The sequence below is a fragment of the Nicotiana tomentosiformis genome, chromosome 11, assembly GCF_000390325.3.
Source record: "Nicotiana tomentosiformis chromosome 11, ASM39032v3, whole genome shotgun sequence".
Taxonomy (NCBI): Eukaryota; Viridiplantae; Streptophyta; class Magnoliopsida; order Solanales; family Solanaceae; genus Nicotiana; species Nicotiana tomentosiformis.
In genome coordinates, this window is record NC_090822.1 from 12,707,013 (window position 1) to 12,726,239 (window position 19,227).

At 38.8% G+C, this 19,227-nt stretch overlaps 2 protein-coding genes across 3 annotated transcripts in view; one reads left to right on the forward strand and one right to left on the reverse strand.

Annotated features, from left to right (window-relative positions):
• The window catches only part of LOC104093754 (dicer-like protein 4), a 55,549-nt gene that overhangs the window by 16,570 nt on the left and 19,752 nt on the right, over positions 1-19,227 (reverse strand). The window contains exons 9-19 of one of the 2 annotated variants that reach the window (XM_070188006.1): positions 14,021-14,159; positions 6,556-6,652; positions 5,908-6,100; positions 5,601-5,761; positions 5,311-5,517; positions 4,890-5,152; positions 4,525-4,799; positions 4,027-4,451; positions 3,244-3,338; positions 1,773-1,978; positions 1,306-1,515 (exon numbers count right to left, since the gene is read on the reverse strand). In XM_070188006.1, coding sequence (XP_070044107.1) covers positions 1,306-1,515; positions 1,773-1,978; positions 3,244-3,338; positions 4,027-4,451; positions 4,525-4,799; positions 4,890-5,152; positions 5,311-5,517; positions 5,601-5,761; positions 5,908-6,100; positions 6,556-6,652; positions 14,021-14,159 — 2,271 coding nt within the window. Of the gene's footprint in view, positions 1-1,305; positions 1,516-1,772; positions 1,979-3,243; positions 3,339-4,026; positions 4,455-4,524; positions 4,800-4,889; positions 5,153-5,310; positions 5,518-5,600; positions 5,762-5,907; positions 6,101-6,555; positions 6,653-14,020; positions 14,160-19,227 lie in introns of both variants that reach the window. The other variant, XM_070188007.1, reaches the window with a different exon arrangement.
• LOC138900914 (uncharacterized) lies at positions 11,150-13,574 on the forward strand. Its single transcript, XM_070188575.1, has 3 exons — positions 11,150-12,852; positions 12,940-13,058; positions 13,148-13,574. Exons 1-3 carry the CDS (start codon positions 11,463-11,465, stop codon positions 13,562-13,564), a joined length of 1,926 nt encoding a protein of 641 aa, XP_070044676.1. The 5' UTR covers positions 11,150-11,462; the 3' UTR covers positions 13,565-13,574.

The following is a 19,227-nucleotide window of genomic DNA, read 5'->3' on the forward strand; positions in this document are numbered from 1 at the left end:
ACTTAGAGATTCAATCAAATCAATTGACTTAGAGTATAAACATCTTAAAAGGAGAAAGCTCATAAATATATATATTTATATATAAACACGTAATCAAAACATATTTACACACATACAGTCACATTAATGTATATTCCATGACCTCCTCCCTCATAGGAAATCACAATTGCCTCTGATTTCTAAAAATTCATTAGAGATATGCGGTTTCATCTTATATTCATATTTATGTTCAATTATTGAGATACAGAATGCTAGCTGTCTTATTTATCACACAAAAAGAAAAATGCAGAACTGTCTAACTCGAGAATCCAACAACATAGCTCATTAGAAATTGAGGAAGTCATTTTAGTATGGTGAGTATGTTCATTTTATGTTTATGGCTTGCTCTTGACAACATTCGGATATTTGTGCAGCGGACAGCATACTCGTGACAATCAGAGTAAAACATTTCCTCATACTAGGAAAAGAAAATGTCAGCTACTACTGAATATTAAGGTGTATCAAGACAACATCAAACAAACGTAGTAGGACTAATTTTTCCAATGATGCCACAAAAAAAACATTCATTATCAGCTAATCAAATATCACTATCTTTAACATGTTAAATGTATGTATAGAAAAAAGTTTACTGTTCCAGACACAGAGGATATCCCCTCTTTTACTTGGTTGGAGAGGAGATCATCAAATCTTATAGCTCTCTTAATCCCAATTTATACGGTAGTCTTTCTATTTAATATCTTGAAATGTTTTAACCCATACCATGTTTATACAATTTTTCACATTTTCAATACCTTGAATTCATTGTCATTGTATCAAATAATAGGTTACTCATGAATGTATCAGATATTTATTACTCCCTTCGTCCCATTCTACTTTATGGTTATCGACTAGGTATAAAGTTTTATTAGTAAATTTAACTTGGTTATTATATTAGTTTAGTGGAGATAATATTAAAGTTATTTGATACAATGACAAATTATTCGAGGCCTCATATTAATCAACACAGATGAATTTCTTTTTTTCCTGATAAGTTTCAACAAGATATATTCTATTTCTGCTCTTTTATTTGTTTTTGGGGCCATGTGAGATAAAAGAGAGCCACACGTGCATCTGAGTTTGTGTTAAGCAATGGCAGTGTTTGCACTTTCTCACAATGAAATAATGTAAAATTTGCAAAAATTCAAAAGCCATGTTTTGAAACAAGAAAAAGCACGCATTCTCTTATCTGAACATAAAAGATGTGCTGTCATATCACTGAAAACCTGTCCATATCTAGCATTTAGAGTTTTCAGCAACACCATGTACCTGTAAATTGTTTCTGACTGCTATCGTGTACAGATAGGAATTGTTCACAATGTTTGAGCGCCTTCTAGTTAACTGTCCTTCGTCAAAGGCATCGTATGTAAGAAAGACATGCCTCCCAACTGCAAACTTGAGAAATGCATCACCAAGCACTTCAAGCCTTTCAAGAGAAAAAGGTTCATTGCATTTCTCTGTAGTAAGTGCTTCAAGAACCTGGTCCAGTTCTAGGCAATTAATAGTAAACTAGGTACTGTATCTGGCATGATTCATATGCTATGAACAAGTGAAAGATGTAAAACAGATGTGTTTGATTGAGAAATACTACTAAGCTATGTTGCTCGGACTCTCCCAAAGTGTCGTCGGTGTGGGTCAAATTCTCCAAAGTAGTGCATTTTAAGATCCGACACGGGTGCGGCAGCATTTTGGAGAGTCCGCGCAACATAGCTACTGAGGATGGAAGAATTCCTTACATGATCTATTGTTACTTCCCTTCCCTCAGGGAAAGAAGCAGATAGCCAGCCCTTAAGTTCAATAGCGACAAGTAAGCTTTCAAGACGATGCATGATCGATGGCAACAGTGATAATGAGCTCCCAATATCTTTGGAAAATCCAATTATCATGAGCTGGCAAATTTCAGCAGGTAGTTCAACAAAGTGCTCCTCTTTATCACGCAACTCTGTGTAGAGGGCCAGAGGAAAGTCATTCATTGCAAAATAATACACCACTTAAGTTACTGTGTTTCTCAGAATAATAGGCATAATAAAAATTGAACTTATTTTCAGGAGGGAATAACAAGCTGACATTCTGAAAATCTGGCAAGTTAAATAAAGAAGAAAGCTTATCATTTTCTCATGTCATTTCTTGGTGAAGCTAGTCCCAAATGACTTACTGAAGTTTTAGAAGAAAATATAGACCCTTCACCCTTGGAGCTGCTCGGCACATTATGCCAGTGCAGATATCCTCTAAAACCAAATATCCTTTTTTTTCAATAAATAATAACTATTAAAACCATGTATCTCCCCTCCATTATCCATTCTCCTGTCAAATCCCGGGGTTTCTATAAGTTTTGAGCCAGGAAACAGGCCTCAGCATTATTCACCCAAGAAAAATTCTACGCAACTGGACTTTTCACTGTAATACACTAGGTGGCGATTTTATTATCTTCTACCACTATTCCTATTGCTTTCACCGAAAGAGGTTACAACACAATTTGCCTGATGAAAGCTGATGTTGAAGCAAAGAGAAAAAAACCAATGTTCAGAGACTATGGAAGCAGCAATGATACTGTTCAAAGAAGTAGTGTAGCAAACCCTTTAAGCAATCTCTTGCAATTTGCACTTTAGTTAGTTTCATATTTATTTCATATAAATCTTTCAACTTATCTTACTTAGTTGATTTAGCAACCATTTGATGTCATTTTTTTTAAGTAGTTCCTTCATCGAATTTAGAACTAGGGTTCTTTTTTTCTTTTTGATGACCGTGGTGTCTGGGCTACCTTTAGCGAACCTCGACTAATTCCACGAGGTACCTGCTACCTCCCACTAGCATAGGACCGGGTAACTCTGTCCACATCTCCATTTTGATTTGAACCTAAAACCTTGTGATTCTCAACCCACGTCATTGACCACTAGGCTGTCCTTTGGGTGCCATTTAGAACTAGGTTTTTTGGATGCTCTTTCTCACAGATAAATAGAACTAGATAGAACTTTATCAGCACTCAATAGTCTAATGTCAATGATTTTGCCTCTGACTTTCGAGTTCTATAGTAGAGTTTGTGGTTTATTTGCATTCATAGCAGATGCCCATTAGTTTAATCAATATGCTTCAACATGTATCGGAGTAAAACCCTTTCTTTCAATCCCCCCTCCCTTGCATCACAAGTCTTAACGAGTTTTGCAATAGAAACCGCTCAACTATGCAGCTTGAATAATAAGCAATTACCTGAATAGCCTTTCTTTCGTAGTAAGTTGTCCAAACAGAAGAGTTGTTTTGCTTTTATTAGTGGTTGCTCAGGGTACGAAAGATGGATACCAAAACTGTAACAGAAATCTCTCACCCATTAGAATATACATGATATAAAGTAATGTAGCTCTAAACAAGAAGAGCACGCCAGTCCCTTTAGAGGCCAGTTAGGGTAACCCAGAAAACAAGCAGAGTTACACAATTGCAATGAAAAGAAGTCTCTCTTTCCCAAACTAAAGCAGGTTGTCTGCTTCCTAAACAAGTAAAGATACATCAATAACGGGAAGTTTCCCAAACAAGCTAGTATACGGGAGTTATCCCACATTAATTAAATTATTTACCTTATCAAAAAGGGAAAAGGAAGTTACATCAAGAAATTCTGTTAGTACTCAAGGCTCGCAAAAAGTATAAAATAGACATATAGTGACTGACCATAATAAAAAAATTCCAGAAGAAAAAAAAGAACTTCCAAATACATGTGAGGAAATTGTTTAATTGGTTCTCCAGCAGCAAGCGGTTAAATGCTAATCGACCTCATCAAAAACTCTTTTAACTGCCATTCTCTTTGCATCTAATTTGTAAATTTTCTCCCCTTTTGGCCACACCAGACCAAGGGCTCATTTCCACTTTATTAATACTTGAACTCCTATTCTGGTTTACAGTAGACAGAAAAAAATATCTGCGCATGCGTATGCTAGAATCAACAAAAGAACAGGGAACCAAGCTGGTAAGCAAAGAACAAAAATAAAGTCATTTACTTACGTATCATAATAGTGTTTGACATGGTTTTTTGAATCTTTATATATGCTGTATGCATTGCTTTCTTTGACAACATCAGATATGAAGAAAAATGTATCCTTGCATGGAACATATACCAAACTATTGGCAACATCATGTACGCTTTTGGAACCATTGGCAAGTTGCAACTGCTCATCAGATTTGGATATCTCACTATTGCCTGCATATACTGAAGTCCCAAAAATTGGTGATGACAAGCATCTTCTGACAAGCTCCCAGTCTATGGAAATTTTATTGTGTCCACATAAATTGACGGGAAGAAGTAGGTAAAATTTTGAAGCTGAGTCAACAGAATCTTGTTTTTCCAAAGATACGAATTCTGAAATGAACTCAGAGCGGTCAAGAATGATCTTGAGGAACATTCTCTGGAATTTCTCTGCTAGTTGTACCTGCTAAAAGAAAGTAGTCAAAATATTGAAGAGAGCCTTTCTGTTTATACTAGAAGAGGGTCAAATAGTTTACCTCATTGTTCTCAAAATTAGTAGCTCCTGATGGAATAAGCTCTGTCTCTACAGATCTACCTCGAGCCAAGTTGAGATCAAGTTTCATTCTCTCAGCCTCTTGGGGAAGAGGTGCTTTCAGAAATAGGCCAAACTTTTTATAAACCCTATCAATTGGACAAGGTGAAAAGTTAATGTAGTACGAGTTAAGGCAAACAGGACTCTCTGTCTCAGTCCATGGTTCTTTAAAGGCAGCGGGAACAATCATCTCATGGAGCTCTTCTCGTGCATCTTCGCCTATGACATCAACATTACAATGATGACAACAAGCACCAAAATAACACAAAGCATATTGAAAATGCTTTTATTAGAATAATTTTGCCTAACCATCTGAGCTTTCTGAGTCAGAAAAACCATGAATCAGGTCTTCATCTTCATCTGCTTGATCCGGCAAAAGATAGTCAGTGAGTGCTCCAAGTTCATGCAAGCTCTTGCAGGCTCTTAAACAGGCATCTTTCTTAGCTGCTTCTATAGAAGATTGAGGAGCACTCACGATTTGATGCATTGGAGCATTTGAAGGTAAAACTAATTTGCAAATAGTTCCATCTATGTCATCAAAGTAGAAGAACTGCGGCTTGGGGCAGAAAAACCTACAAAAGAAGCAAAACGAACAGAAAGAAATCGTGTTAACCCATGAAGATATGAGTTCCGAAAGCAAAATCCACCCATAAGTGATACAGAACAGAATAAACTTTAATTAGAAAAAGAGAAACAGAAATAACAAGTGAAATTCAGTAAAAGATCATACTCGTCACGTGGAAGCTTGGAACAATAATGGTGAAGCAACGAAATGCTTGATGCAGAACTGATGGTTGCACCAGTCATATCTACTTTGTATATATTTTCCTGAAAATCTATAACTGTCGTGCAAGATTTCCTGGAAGAAATCTCATCATTCATCCGAGCTTCATTTCTTGAAAAATGCTCGATCAAATTAAGCTCCCTTTGGTTATCACTGCCAAGAGGTTTGTGTCAGAGATATTGCTCTGATGAACTTGACAGGTAATAAGGTACAGAAAGCATAAACTTTGGAGATACCTATCAACCAAAAATGCATATTCAGACTTTGGCATGCGGGCACGCCCTCTAGACTGTATAAAACTGGCAACAGTTTCAGGAAGATCAAATCGTATAACGAGGCAGCATGTCTGGATATCAAGTCCTTCCTCGCCAACTTTGGTGGCAACCAATAAGTTGAGCTGTTAAATTGAGCAATGGATATGCGATCAATCTCACCTAAACTATCAGATGGAGACTCAAACATAAACATGGAGTTACCCTCCCAGAGGTCCTCTGGCTAAGAGAATCAAGCGAGCAGAGAAAGAATCTAACAAAGAACCAATACCTCACCAGAACGGAACTTATTGAGAATGATATCTGTATTTTTTCGTGACATACTCTTCAATCCCGAGTGCACTCCTACAAGAAACCCACACTTCCAAGAAGATAAAACTTTCAGATGCTGAAGCATATATGAAAGAGATCTCGCAGTCACGATCCTATTGACAAAAATTATGCACTTCATATCTGGTTGTACCCTGAAAATAAAGAGAGGGAGATACCAAAATGCAGAATATGAAGTTGTCTCTCGAATTCCTTAGCGACTGAACTCACTAAGAAGAAGAAATATACATCCATGATATCAAACAAAACGAAGCATTTATTATACGTATTGGGTAAAGGTATGGTATGAAAGCAAGAAACATACATCAATGACTTCAAACAATATTCTTATTATTTATATCGGGTAAAGGTACATTATGAAGGCGAAAGATCACGCTGAAGAATAAACTTTTAGGGGAAGAAATGTGGTTATCAACTAAGTTCACTGCCAATACTCCTTCGGTTGATTTTATTATAATCGGATACAATGACCCATAAGAACACCCCTCAAAGTGGAATTGCCTATTTTGTTTCCAGCTACTTATAAATCCTGAATAAGTTGCAGAGAACAGGAACAGGAAATTATTCATTTAGCTACATAATGACTAACCCGAAGTTGGAAAGGATTCCAATTAGACGTAAAAGCTTTTTGGAGAAATAAGGCTCCTTCAGAACTTCCACAATTGCCAAATCAGGATTCATACCATCTGCATGATAAAGCATATGTTAGACTTGTAATGTACAGAGGAAAACAACAAGAATATACTCGAGCCGCAACACAAGACATTCTTAAAATCAAAGGTTTTTTGATATTTCTGTTGGAACAGATCATTCTTTTAAGCCTACATTTGCAGGAGTTGACTTTTATCATATGCCCTTAGTCTTCATTAAAAGACCCTAAAGCACAGCAAATAAAATTCGAAATCAAGTCTAACTTTACACAGAGGTAAAAAAGAGGTGTGGAAAGATTTCTGTTAGTCTGAAACTTGATTCATCATACTTGTTCAGTCACAACATGATTCCCATCTAGTTGTCAAGCCTTTTTTCTTTGAAATGCTAACATCGCACTGAAAACTAAGGCAGCTTATATTCTTGCTTCATTGGTAAATTGAACATCAAATGATAACTTTCTTCCATGCATAAAACTTCTTGCATTAGTTTCTCCATTCTTTTATTTATTGCAATAGCGATTGTGAAAAGTTACAAATTATGTGGGGGAATAAACTCTATTAAGGAGACTTTTCCTATTTTTGATAAATATCGCATCTTCCTATCCTCTCCAGTCTCTTAGCATTTTTTTCACCTCTTATAATGGAATTAATTCCAAATTTGTAATATGGATGTGTAGCCCAATTGTGTTTGAACCCCCAAGTGTTCTACATAAGAAATGGATGTCTCCGTTTGGATCAACAAGATTAAAGTGCCATATGCAAACAATAGATGTGCGACATATTCCATGTCATGCTCTCCTCCAACAACCCGAAATTACACTAAGAATTCACTAGCTACAGATTATAACACTAGCTCTCTATTATAAACAATAATAACAACGGCAACATAGGTCTTCCTGCCGAATAACTTTTTGCTCACAATAACCCCCACCCCAGCCCCCCCACACACATATACACACGCAATGGGTATGCACTAGTTCTCCACTTTCTACAACTTTCCCCAAGAAACCATTCTGGATAACGACTAATCTAAAATAAAATAAAAAATCAATTGGCAAGGTCACATGCCTTCTCATGTCTAGTTTAACTAGAATTCCCAACTTTCCACAGATCAATACAGAATTCGTCAGTTCGTTTGAGATCACAGGAGCATCCATACCCTTCAACCAGTGAAAGCATCTTTTTTTTTGAAATGATAACAGGTTTCATTGATATATAGATAAATCTCAGCGCCAAGATAGTGCTGAGCGAAACGGTCCCTAGTTACAAGACTTCCAAAAACTAAGAGATTGATGAACAAAAACAAGTGGTGAAAAACTAGTCTTGTGGCATTTACAAGGACCCGATGAGATCAACTAGGGAATCTGCATCTTGTACTAAAGCTTCTTTACACCAAAAGTGAAATAAAAATATACAATTCATTTTAATCTTCTGTTCAGGGTTTGCTGAGTCTTCAAAACATCTGGAGTTCCTTTCCAGCCAGATAGTCCACCAAATGCATGCTGGAATGAGACTCCACCACCTCTCCTGGCTGCTTCCTGTAGCTAAAAAGTCCCAACTAGACAGCAAGTCCATAGTCTCTCTAGGCATCACCCAGCTTAAGCTTTTCATACTTATGAAAAGCTGCCACAATCTATTGGACACCTCACAATGAAGAAATAGATGATTGTAGGTTTCGATGGCCCTTCCGCACAGAAAACATCTGGAGCACAGAGGCATTCCTCTCTTCATTAAGCTCTCGTGTGTCAGAACAGCCTGTTTGACCACTAGCCAGCAAAACACATTAACTTTTAAAGGGACCTTCAACCTCCATATGTGCTTCCATATCCAAGCCTCTTGTTGCTGCGAACTTCTGTTTAAAACCTCATATACAGATTTCACAGTGAAAACTCCTTTGCTATTGTTTTTCCATAACAGTTTGTCCACTTGCTCAGTTGGACCTTTGAAGTTTTCCAAAAGTTTCAGAAGCTCAATTACTCTGATCACCTCCCAATCATTCAGAAATCTTCTGAATCTTAAATTCCAGCCTTGCTGATTCCAGGTATCAGCAATAGAAGCATCTGGCTGTTGCGCTAAAGAGTAGAGATCAGGGAAACTGTCTTTTAGTGGAGTATTCCCTATCCAAACATCCATCCAGAAAGAGAGTTTTTGCACCATTGCCCACCTTTATGCATGAATTGCTAATTAGGTTTTGCCAGAGAGATCTAATAGATCTCCACACACTCTGGATACAATGCTATTCACCACAAATCTCAATCTCATTAACAACACATTTACCATTGTTCAGTTTCCAGCCAAATTGATAGGTCCGAAGTCCTTATTTATTATCTGTTGCTTTCCTCTTCGGAATTAGAATAAAGAACAAAGAATTTAAATATCTCTTAAGGGACCAAACCGATGAAAATGACGCACGCACTATAAACATTGTAGTTTACCACTTTCCATTAGTGTTTAAAAGAGGCAAGAGTGAAACCATCAAATCCAGTGCCTTGTCTCCTAAACAACTCTTCATCCCCTACTCCACTCTTTCAGCTTCAAATGGTTTCTCTAGCTCCTCTATTTTCCTGCTGTCGAATTTCTAGAAAATAATACCACCAAATCCTGACATGTGTGCCCTTTCTTTAATGAAATTTATTACTTCATCAAAAAAACTACCATCAAATCCTGACCCCTACTCATCATATTTCTCATAACGACAGATATACCTGCAAAATCTACTCTTTATTTTCATTTTCCTTGGAGTACCTAGTCATCTATTTGCATCTTCTCAATGAGATTACATCTTCCATGTCCACTATGTGCATTGGCAGGTGAAAAGAATTTGGTCTTGTTATCACCATTATTCAGCTGAAGGAAATTTGGTAGTAGTGTCACCCAAGCCTATCTTTAACTTCCTCCCTCAAAATCTCAACATCATTAAAAGCAAACTATAAGACAGTTAAGTGTAAAATTTGCTATGCAAATATAGTTATAATCAATGTAATATAGCATTAGTGACCACAAGTGGGTAAATATAGCTATATGTGTTGATAGTAAATGATGACCATAAAAGGATTCAGGCGTAAGATATTTGATTTCATGTGTTCCCTCCATTCTCTTATTTCTCGCATAAACCATCACCTTCGACCAACTGCAATGTATGTACTCCTGTAATAACTCTGTAATGTTTGTTTCCACTCTGCCAGATATCTCCATGTTTCATTTCTTGAGGTTTCTTCTACTTATGAGCTTCTTGGCTACCTAAAATGTGGTTTCCTCTCGTGTACTTAACTATCCCACTGTCTTAACCATCTCTTTAAATCCTTCATGCTGAAGCCATATGTTCTCAGATTTGATGGAGATGGTCCTTTTATAACCACCAGTTCTTTAAGAGAATAGGACAATGATCCAACACTAATCCGTACGCCAAATCGGTAGAGTGACAAAAAGAATTCCCTCCCATTCAGTCGATACCAAGATCAATCCTGGAAATCGTCCTTCTATTCCTCCAAGTGAATCTTGTCCCAAGTGATGGCAAGTCGATGACCACAGTTGAAGATAAAGCCAGAGAATTCCTCTGGAACTTTACCACCAATGGTGTAAACACTATTCCTTCCTTGGCAAAATCAGCGGCAATCACCTATGTGTATTTGCCGTTTCATCTAACCTCAATAATTCCTCCTACAGTGTCCCCATTCCATTTATACAGTCCCCATACAGCGTTAAGAAGATCCGCGTAAATCTGGATTTAAATTTCATTTACTTGTTTTAGGTGTACTAGTTCTCCTCCCTGTATGCTTATTTGTCATTGGTGAAATGTGTTGTGCCGTCTAAGAACACGAAGGAATAAGAAACCAAGTTTAGCTTTGGCAAAGGACAGTGTTTAAAAAAGCGCTCGCTTCATCGCTTTAAGCGAGAAGCGAGGCGAAGCGTGAAAGGCAGCGCTTCAGCTTGCTGAAGCGACTCAGGTAGGTAAAAGCGACCGCTTCTCTATAAAAAGCGAGAAGCGGGGAAAGCGAAGCGAAGAGAAGAAGCGTCCGCTTCTCTATATTAAAATACCCAACCCTATTTTATTAAAAACAAGTTTTTTGGATTAAACACTGATCTTCAACAACAGCGACTAGTATTCTTCAACTTCCAACAGCAGCGACTTCTTCTTCATCACTTCTGATTTCTGAAAGAATCTCAAATCATCAACTAGGGTTGTTCTTCTTCTTCTTCAACTTCAAGTTCAAGACTTCAAGACTTCAACAGGTATGTTCTGAACTTCTGATTTCCATTCTTCTTCTTCTTCTTCTTCTTATTCTTTTTCTTTCTAAACGTCCAAAAAGCAGCGAAATGCTGGCGAATTTTTTCCAGAATTTTACTGCCCAATTTTTCCAGAATTTTACTGCCCCCATAATTTTACTGCCCAATTTTTCCAGTTATTAACAAAGAATTCCTATGATTTTTTATATCCTTTATAGTTTATTCTTAGTTCTTATTGCCTTTCTTATGTGTTATGTAGTTGTTCTTTTAATGGCGCCAAAAGAAGATAGGAAAGATCCGGCTTGGGCTTACCCTGAAAGAGTTTGCGAGACCAACAAGATGGCAATTAGATGTCTTTTTTTTGACAAGATTTCAAATGGAGGAATCTATCGTCAAAAAGCGCATCTAATCGGCGGTGATCCAAATGTCGCATCTTGTCCTAAAGTTCCGTCGCATGTGAAGGAAGATTTGAAAGCATTCCTTCATAAAAAGAGAGTTAAAGACTCAACTGATTCATGAACAAGAACTGTATAATCTTGATGACGATGATGAAACAGAAGAAGGTGACGATGCTTCGTCGCTTCCACCAAAATCACAAAAGCGGGGAAGGATACAACCAATGTCTTCTAGTTGTGGATCTACTGGCAAGACCAAAGGTCCTATGGATTGTTACTTCTCGCAAAAATCTGGAGATAAGGAAGGAAAAAGTGGTAATCCTCAAATTGATGCCAAAACGATTTTGAGGGATCGTGCAATTACAATGTTTGCGCGGTGGATGTATGATGCAGGTCTTCCTTTTAATTGTGTTAATTATACCGACACTTTTTCTGCTTTTATTGAGGCCGTAGGCCAATATGGTCCAGGAATGAAGCCTCCAACATATCATGAAGTTAGAGGGCCATATCTAAAAAAAGAGGTGGCAGAGGTGAACAAAATCGTAGAGGAGCACAAAGTAGAATGGAACAAGTTTGGTTGTTCCATTATGATGGATAAGTGGACGGCGAGAAATGGAAAAATGATCATCAATATCTTGGTGAATTCTCCTAAGGGAAGCCTGTTTCTTGAGTCCGTTGATGCAAGCGACTCTTCGACTGATTCAACCAAAATGTACTCCTTGTTCAAGAGTACAATAGACTCTATTGGAGCAGAAAATGTTGTTCAAGTTGTCACGGACAACGCCAGTGAAAATGTTAAAGCTGGCGATTTGATGTCTGCTGGGTACCCGCATATTTATTGGACTCCGTGTGCAGCACATTCCATTAATTTGATCTTCGGTGACATTTTCAAGGAAAGACCCTTTAGTTCAATCTTTAATCAGGCAATTAGAGTGCATTCCTATGTTGTTCAAAGGCCTTTGTTATTGAATATGATGAAGAGATTCACTAAACAAAGAAGCTTGGTGAAACCCGCAAAGACAAGATTTGCTACTGCTTTCTTGACTTTGCATAGGATGTATGAGCAAAAAAGCAATTTGAAGAAGTTGTTTGTTTCAGATGAGTACACTAACAGTGCCTATGGAAGGGAAGCTCGAGGGAGAGAATCAGCAGATATTATACTTTCTCCTTCATTCTGGAACAATGTGGTTCATGCATTGAAGATTGGTGGTCCTTTAGTTAAAGTGCTTCGTTTGGTGGATGGGGAGCAAAGGCCACCAATGGGCTACCTGTACGAAGCAATGGATAGGGCAAAAGAGGCTATTCAAGTCTCGTTTAGTGATCAAAGAAAATACAAAAGAGTCTTTGAGATCATAGATAAAAGGTGGGATAGTAAGCTTCATAGCCCTTTGCATGCAGCTGGACTTGTTTTGAACCCGGAACTGTTTTATGACGATGAAGAAAGGATTCTAGGAGATGAACCTTTGTGGAATGGATACTATGAATGTATTGAGAAGTTGATACCCGAAGAATCCGTGCAAGATAAAATAACAGAGAAGTTTAGTATTTATAGGAATGCTGAGCAACTTTTTGGAAAAAACATGGCAATTAGACAAAGAAAGACGAAGTCACCAGGTGAGCGAGTGCTTATATGTTGTTTTATAGTTAATAAGTTATTTCTTTATCAATATTATGTTTTGAAAATTTGTTCTACTTCTACAGTTGAATGGTGGAAGCAATATGGCCATTCCACTCCGGATTTACAAAAGTTTTCCATCAAGGTTCTAAGTCTAACATGTAGCTCATCCGGGTGTGAAAGGAATTGGAGCGTGTTTGAACATGTAAGAACTAAGAAGAAAGATTTAGTATATTGAGATAATTAAATTATATCTCAATTGTCCTAAACTTACTAATTACTTATTATTTGCAGATTCATACCAAAAAAAGAAACAAACTAACCTTGAAGCGTCTCAATGATCTAGTATTCATTAAGTACAATAGAACATTGAGGCGTCGTTACAACGCTCGCAATGTAATTGATCCAATTAGTTTGGACAACATTGATGATGCTAATGAATGGCTAACTGGAGTCCCGGAAGATCATGCAGATGAAGAAGTATTTGAGGAAACTTCTGATTTCACTTGGGGTGATGTTGCGGAAGCGCGTGGAATTGGGGAGAGGATTTATGGTTTGAGGGGGAGTACCTCAACTTCAAGTTCACAGAGGAAGGGAAAAGAGGCAGCTACTTTGTCCCTAGTTGATGAAGAAGAAGAAGTTGAAGAAGATGACGAGCAATATAATAATGATAGTGGAATACAAGAATTTGACAATCTTGTAGAAGAATAGGATGCTCATTTTGTGCTTTGATTGATGCTACTATTTAGTTTTTACATTGAAGAATTGAACATTTGCTTACAATTACATGTGTTGTCTATGCAATATATATATATATATTTTTTAAAATTTCGCTTCACTTCAATTTTTTTTTTTTAAATTTCGCTTCACTTCAAAAAAGCGAGCGCTTCGCTTCTCGCTTCTCGCTTTAAGCGAAATGAGGTTTGTCGCTTTTTCTCGCTTCACGCTCTTCACAACACTGGCAAAGGAACACCCTGCTTAATCAGCGGAATGCTATAAATTGATTCAAACTTCCAAAGCTAAACTTGGCTTCTTGAACCAAGTAATCCATGATCAGGCCAGTAAGAATAGAATTCTTGTTCAAGCTAGAACTCATAAGAATACTTGTAATGATGGAAAGAATACAAATAGCTATAGAACAGGAATTTACAATAGAATAAAACATACCATTAGCACAACCAGAAGTAAACACTGCAGCGACCTGACTCAGATATCTGTCACACAAAGAGTCATCACTAGCATTAACATCAGCTTCCACCATTTGATGGCGCTCATAGTGATCCCCCTTTAAGAGGATGCAACTAGCCTTCACCAAAACAAGGGTGCAACTTAGAATTGAATTTTCCAACTGTAAGTCTTAAAACTAATAAATAGAAAATAGATCGTGATGTCTTCCCTGTAAATTAATAGTGCTTAAATCATGCTAAGCATAACTAGGGAACCAACAAGATTCTGGAGTGCATACTCTACTGAAAATAATGTCTAAACTAGGGTAATGCATGTGAACTCTCCAGCTGAAGTGCTTTAACAATACACACAAAATAAAATCTGAAGTGCCTAAAGATGTCCGGAGATACTACTTCAGCAGCAGTAAGAAAGTAAAAACAAAAAGAGAATGGAAGGTCTACACCTAACTGATATGCAGTCAAAAAGAAGAAGCTTAGAGAGTTGTACAGTGAGCTTGCGGAGTTGTAACTAGCCGTTAGGATTAGTTAAAAGACGGGAGTTTATAGTTTTGAGGGTGTGACACTTTAGTCCCTCTTATAGTTTATTTAATACTTTTGTGTGTTTACAATTGGACCCATGTAATTAGACTTTAGCATTACTTTTGGTCCTATAGAGTTGGTTAGCTAGTTTTGTCTTTTAGCGAGAGTGGAGTATATATTCCTGTACCTTTTGGTCATCAATCAAAGAATTATTTTTTTGATAAGAGGGAAACCCGCAGCCGCTACACTTGGTGCGCGCTGGGTAAACCTCCCCTTGTGTAATAGCCTGCAAACCACACAAGGGAGGTAAACCGCACTAGGCAAGCCATGTGCGACAGGCTCAACCCAGAAGGCATTGAGGGGGATTCGATCCCAGGTCATCCGTATGGATGACTGCCCTCCAAACCAACAGGGCAATTACACAGGTCATCCGTATCAAAGAATTATTCTCTTACCCTAATTTTATTCCTTTTTAGCTTAGTTTTCTATTCCTTCTTTTACTGTTCCATTGACGGCTGCAACAGTGGTATCAGAGCACGACCTCGGCTCTGTGGATTAATGGCGGAATTGAATGAAGTAATGAAAATGTTACACCAAATTTCTACAGAGATGACAGGGTTTACAGTTAGGCAAGATCAGCTTGAAGCTGGCCATGAACAATCTTGCAGAAATCAGGAGGAAGCCTTGAATGAAATCAGAGAAGTGTTGAACGAGGTCATCCATGGCGGAAAGAGACCTGAGAGAGACAAGGACCTCAACCATAGTGGAGAGGAGCTGTATTCGCCAAGTGATAAACCACTCGACCTAGGTAAGGTAGCTACTCCTTCTGTTGGTGTTAACAGCTCAATTCCTCTAGGAACAAGTAATAACACTGTTCCATTGACTGTGAGCAACCAAATTCCCAACTCTCAGTTACCTCCACCTGTTATTCCTGTTAATTTCAACCCTCTCCCACTTCCTGTGAACACCATCTCTCAACCCCAAGCTCCTATGACACTAGGCCGAGCTGCCATAACTCAGTTCAACCAGCTCCAAACTCAACCAACGCAGCAAAGCTTCTCTCCCCAACCTAGATTTACCACTGTCCAACCCCAACCATTTCTTACTCCTCAAGGTGCCAATAGACCCTACTACTCTGCCCAGAACATGCCAATGTCATATGGCCCTTACCCACCAACATATTACCCACAACCTACACACATTTCACCATCCCTGTACCACCAAACACCCTATATCCAGACACCTCTTCAGCCTACCCCTGCACATATACCCTACCAAAACAATCCCATGTATACAAACCAGCCAAACACACAAAATGTAGCCTATCCTAACCTGCCTTTTACTAAGAACACCAAGGTTGAATTCCCTAAGTTTGATGGTGAAGATTTGAGAACTTGGTTGTATAAGGTGGAGCAATTCTTTGCTGAAGAGGAAGTCACCATCCAACAGAAAATGAAGCTAGTATCTCTTCACTTTGAAGGTGATGCCCTTCAGTGGCACTTGGGATATATGAGGAGCAGGGGACAATCACCTCTTCCTACTTGGGAGGAGTATATCTGGGCCTTGTGTGATACTTTTGGGACTGAATACACTGATCCAATGACTGAGATCATGAACATCAAACACACAGGGACAGTGAAGGATTGCCAAAGAGCTTTTATCAATGTTATGACTAGGCTCAACATATCTGTAGAACATGCTATCAGCATATTCTTAAACAACCTCAAGCCAGAACTTAGCCATGCTGTGAGAATTGGGAATCATTGTACATTGCCCCAGGCTTTCTACTTAGCTAGGCTACATGAATCCAGCTTTGCAGCTCAGAGTAAGGCTATGAAAATGGGCAACTCTGTGTCATCTGTGAATAGAGGGAACATGAGTCATGGTCAGAACAATTGGCCCAGGAGCAACTTGAATGCACTCAAGAAACCAATCACAGCTAAATTTGATAACAATAGAAAAAGGAGGTTGAGTCCAACAGAAATGGATGAGAAGAGGGCTCAAGGATTGTGTTTCTTTTGTGATGAGAAGTTTGTGCCTGGTCACAAATGCCAGGCTAAGAGGCAATTGTTTTCCCTAGAACTGGAAGCAGGTGAGGTACCAATAGAGGAGGAGGAAGAGATCCAAATAGAAGAAGAAGGAGAAGAGATAGCTAAGGAACTCCCTGAGAACTGTGCTATTTCCCTACAGGCTTTAAATGGAACCTTAGGTTATCAAACCTTGAGGTTGAGAGGGTTCACAGAGCAAAGACCCCTGGAAATCTTCATTGATTGTGGCTCTACACACAACTTCATAGATGAAGGAACAACAAAAAGGTTGGGGTGCCAAATAAGCAAGACTAAACCTCAGCTGGTACAAGTTGCTGATGGTAGGGAAGTGCCCACAGATAGTATATGTAAGGGGTTTCAATGGTTAATGCAAGGGGCTGTGTTCCAGGATGACTTTCTGGTATTTCCAATTGGCAAAAGTGATATAGTATTGGGAATACAATGGCTCTACCCCTTAGAGGATATTAAGTTCAATTTTAGGAAGCTCATGATTGAATTTGAGTATGAAGGGCAGCTGCTCACTTTGCAAGGGATTCAGCCTAAATTCAAAACAGTCCAAGCAAAAGCAATGAACAAAATGGCCATCGAAGGATCCCAGTTCTTCATGGTCAAGGTAAGAGAGGCAGAATGCAAGGAAGTGGAGGTGACAGAACTTGAAAAAGCTGAGGAATCTAGGAAACTCAAGCAGGTTCTTGATGAGTAAGCAGGGATATTTGGAGAACCTACACAGTTACCCCCCTCAAGAGGGGCGTTTGATCACCATATTCCCTTGATGGAGGGCAATTTACCAGTTAACTCAAGACCTTTATAGGTACTCAGCAGTCAACAAACGGTCTCAATATTTGACAATTAGACCCTTCATTGTTAAAACAGACCAAAGGGCCCTAAAATTCCTTTTAGAACAGAAGCTTCACACTGGAACCCAGCCCAAATGGATCACTAAGTTGATGCAATATGACTTTGAAATTGAATATAAGAAAGGAAAGGAAAACAAGGCAGCAGATGCCTTATCTAGGATTCCACTGATCCAACTTGCTGCTATGACCTTATCTACTGTGAGGACTGATCTGCTAGAAATGATTATGCAAAGCTGGGAGCTAGATGAAGAACTGAAGGCAGTCGTTCAATCAATACAACAGGGAGAAGCTGATGCAAAGGGATACACTTTTATACATGGCCAACTCAGAAAGAAAGGAAAGATAGTAGTTGGACCTAATCTTCAACTTAGGAAGGATATCTTGCAATTGTGGCTTAGTTCAACAGTAGGAGGGCACTCAGGGATAGAGAACACCTACAGGAAGGTAGCTGCTCTTTTCTATTGGAAGAACATGAAGCAGGAAGTTCAAGAACTGGTCAAGGCATGTGATGTTTGCAGGGGCACAAGTACGACAATGCTCCTTATCCTGGGTTGCTGCAACCACTCAAAATACCAGTAGCAGCATGGAGTAGTATTAGCATGGATTTCATAGATGGCTTGCCTAAATCTAAAGAAAAACAGTGATTTGGGTGGTGGTGGATCGACTAACCAAATATGCTCATTTCATAGCCCTTTCCCATCCTTATTCTGCCAATGATGTTGCAAAACTTTTTATGGAAAACATATACAAGTTACATGGAGTACCTGAGGATATCATTAGTGACAGGGATCCAATCTTTACCAGTAAAGTTTGGCAAGAATTGTTCTCTATGATGGGAGTAACACTCAATACCTCTACTGCCTATCACCCTCAAACAGATGGACAGACAGAGGTAGTGAACAGGTGCCTAGAGACCTACCTAAGGTGCTTCTGCTCAGACTCACAATCATGGTCCCAATTCTTAGCCTCTGCAGAGTGGTGGTACAATACAACCTTCCACACTTCTATACAGAGCACACCATATGAAGCTCTGTATGGACAACCACCCCGCTACATTTACCCTACATGGCTGGAGATTCTCAAGTAGAGGAAGTGGACAGAAGCCTATTGACTAGAGAATTCAAGACACAATTGCTGAAGTATCACCTCAAAAGAGCCCAACAGAGTATGGAAGAACAAGCCAACAAACATAGATCCGACAGACAATTCAAGGAGGGAGATTGGGTTTACCTCAAAATCCAACCATACAGGCAACTATCCATGTCAGGCAGGCACTTTACTAAGTTATCAGCAAGGTACTATGGCCCTTACCAGGTGTTACAGAAGATAGGACCAGTGGCATACAAGTTGTCCCTTCCTGCCCAGCTCTTGTTGCACCCAACCTTTCATGTTTCCCAGCTTAAGATCTGTCATGAGTTACCCCCTACTATAACACACCCTCCTGTCATCGAGTTGTCTAGCCCTTATTGCCCACAACCAGAGAAAATAATGGATAGAAGACTGATTCAAAAGGGAAACAAGGCAGTGGCACATGTGTTGGTTAAATGAAAGGAGTTACCATCAGAATTGGCAACATGGGAGGACTATTCAGCTCTAAAGATACGCTTTCCATCTTTCCTTCCTTGAGGACAAGGAAGATTTCAACAGGGGAGAACTGATATGCAGTCAAAAAGAAGAAGCTTAGAGAGTTGTACAGTGAGCTTGCGGAGTTGTAACTAGCCGTTAGGATTAGTTAAAAGACGGGAGTTTATAGTTTTGAGGGT

Excerpts from the sequence above, each read along its gene's own strand:
- LOC138900914 (XM_070188575.1), top strand. The coding sequence starts at position 11,463 with ATGTCTTCTAGTTGTGGATCTACTGGCAAGACCAAAGGTCCTATGGAT. Across the intron at positions 12,853-12,939 it reads AAGAAAGACGAAGTCACCAG|TTGAATGGTGGAAGCAATAT; the intron begins GTGAGCGAGTGC and ends CTACTTCTACAG. Across the intron at positions 13,059-13,147 it reads ATTGGAGCGTGTTTGAACAT|ATTCATACCAAAAAAAGAAA; the intron begins GTAAGAACTAAG and ends TATTATTTGCAG.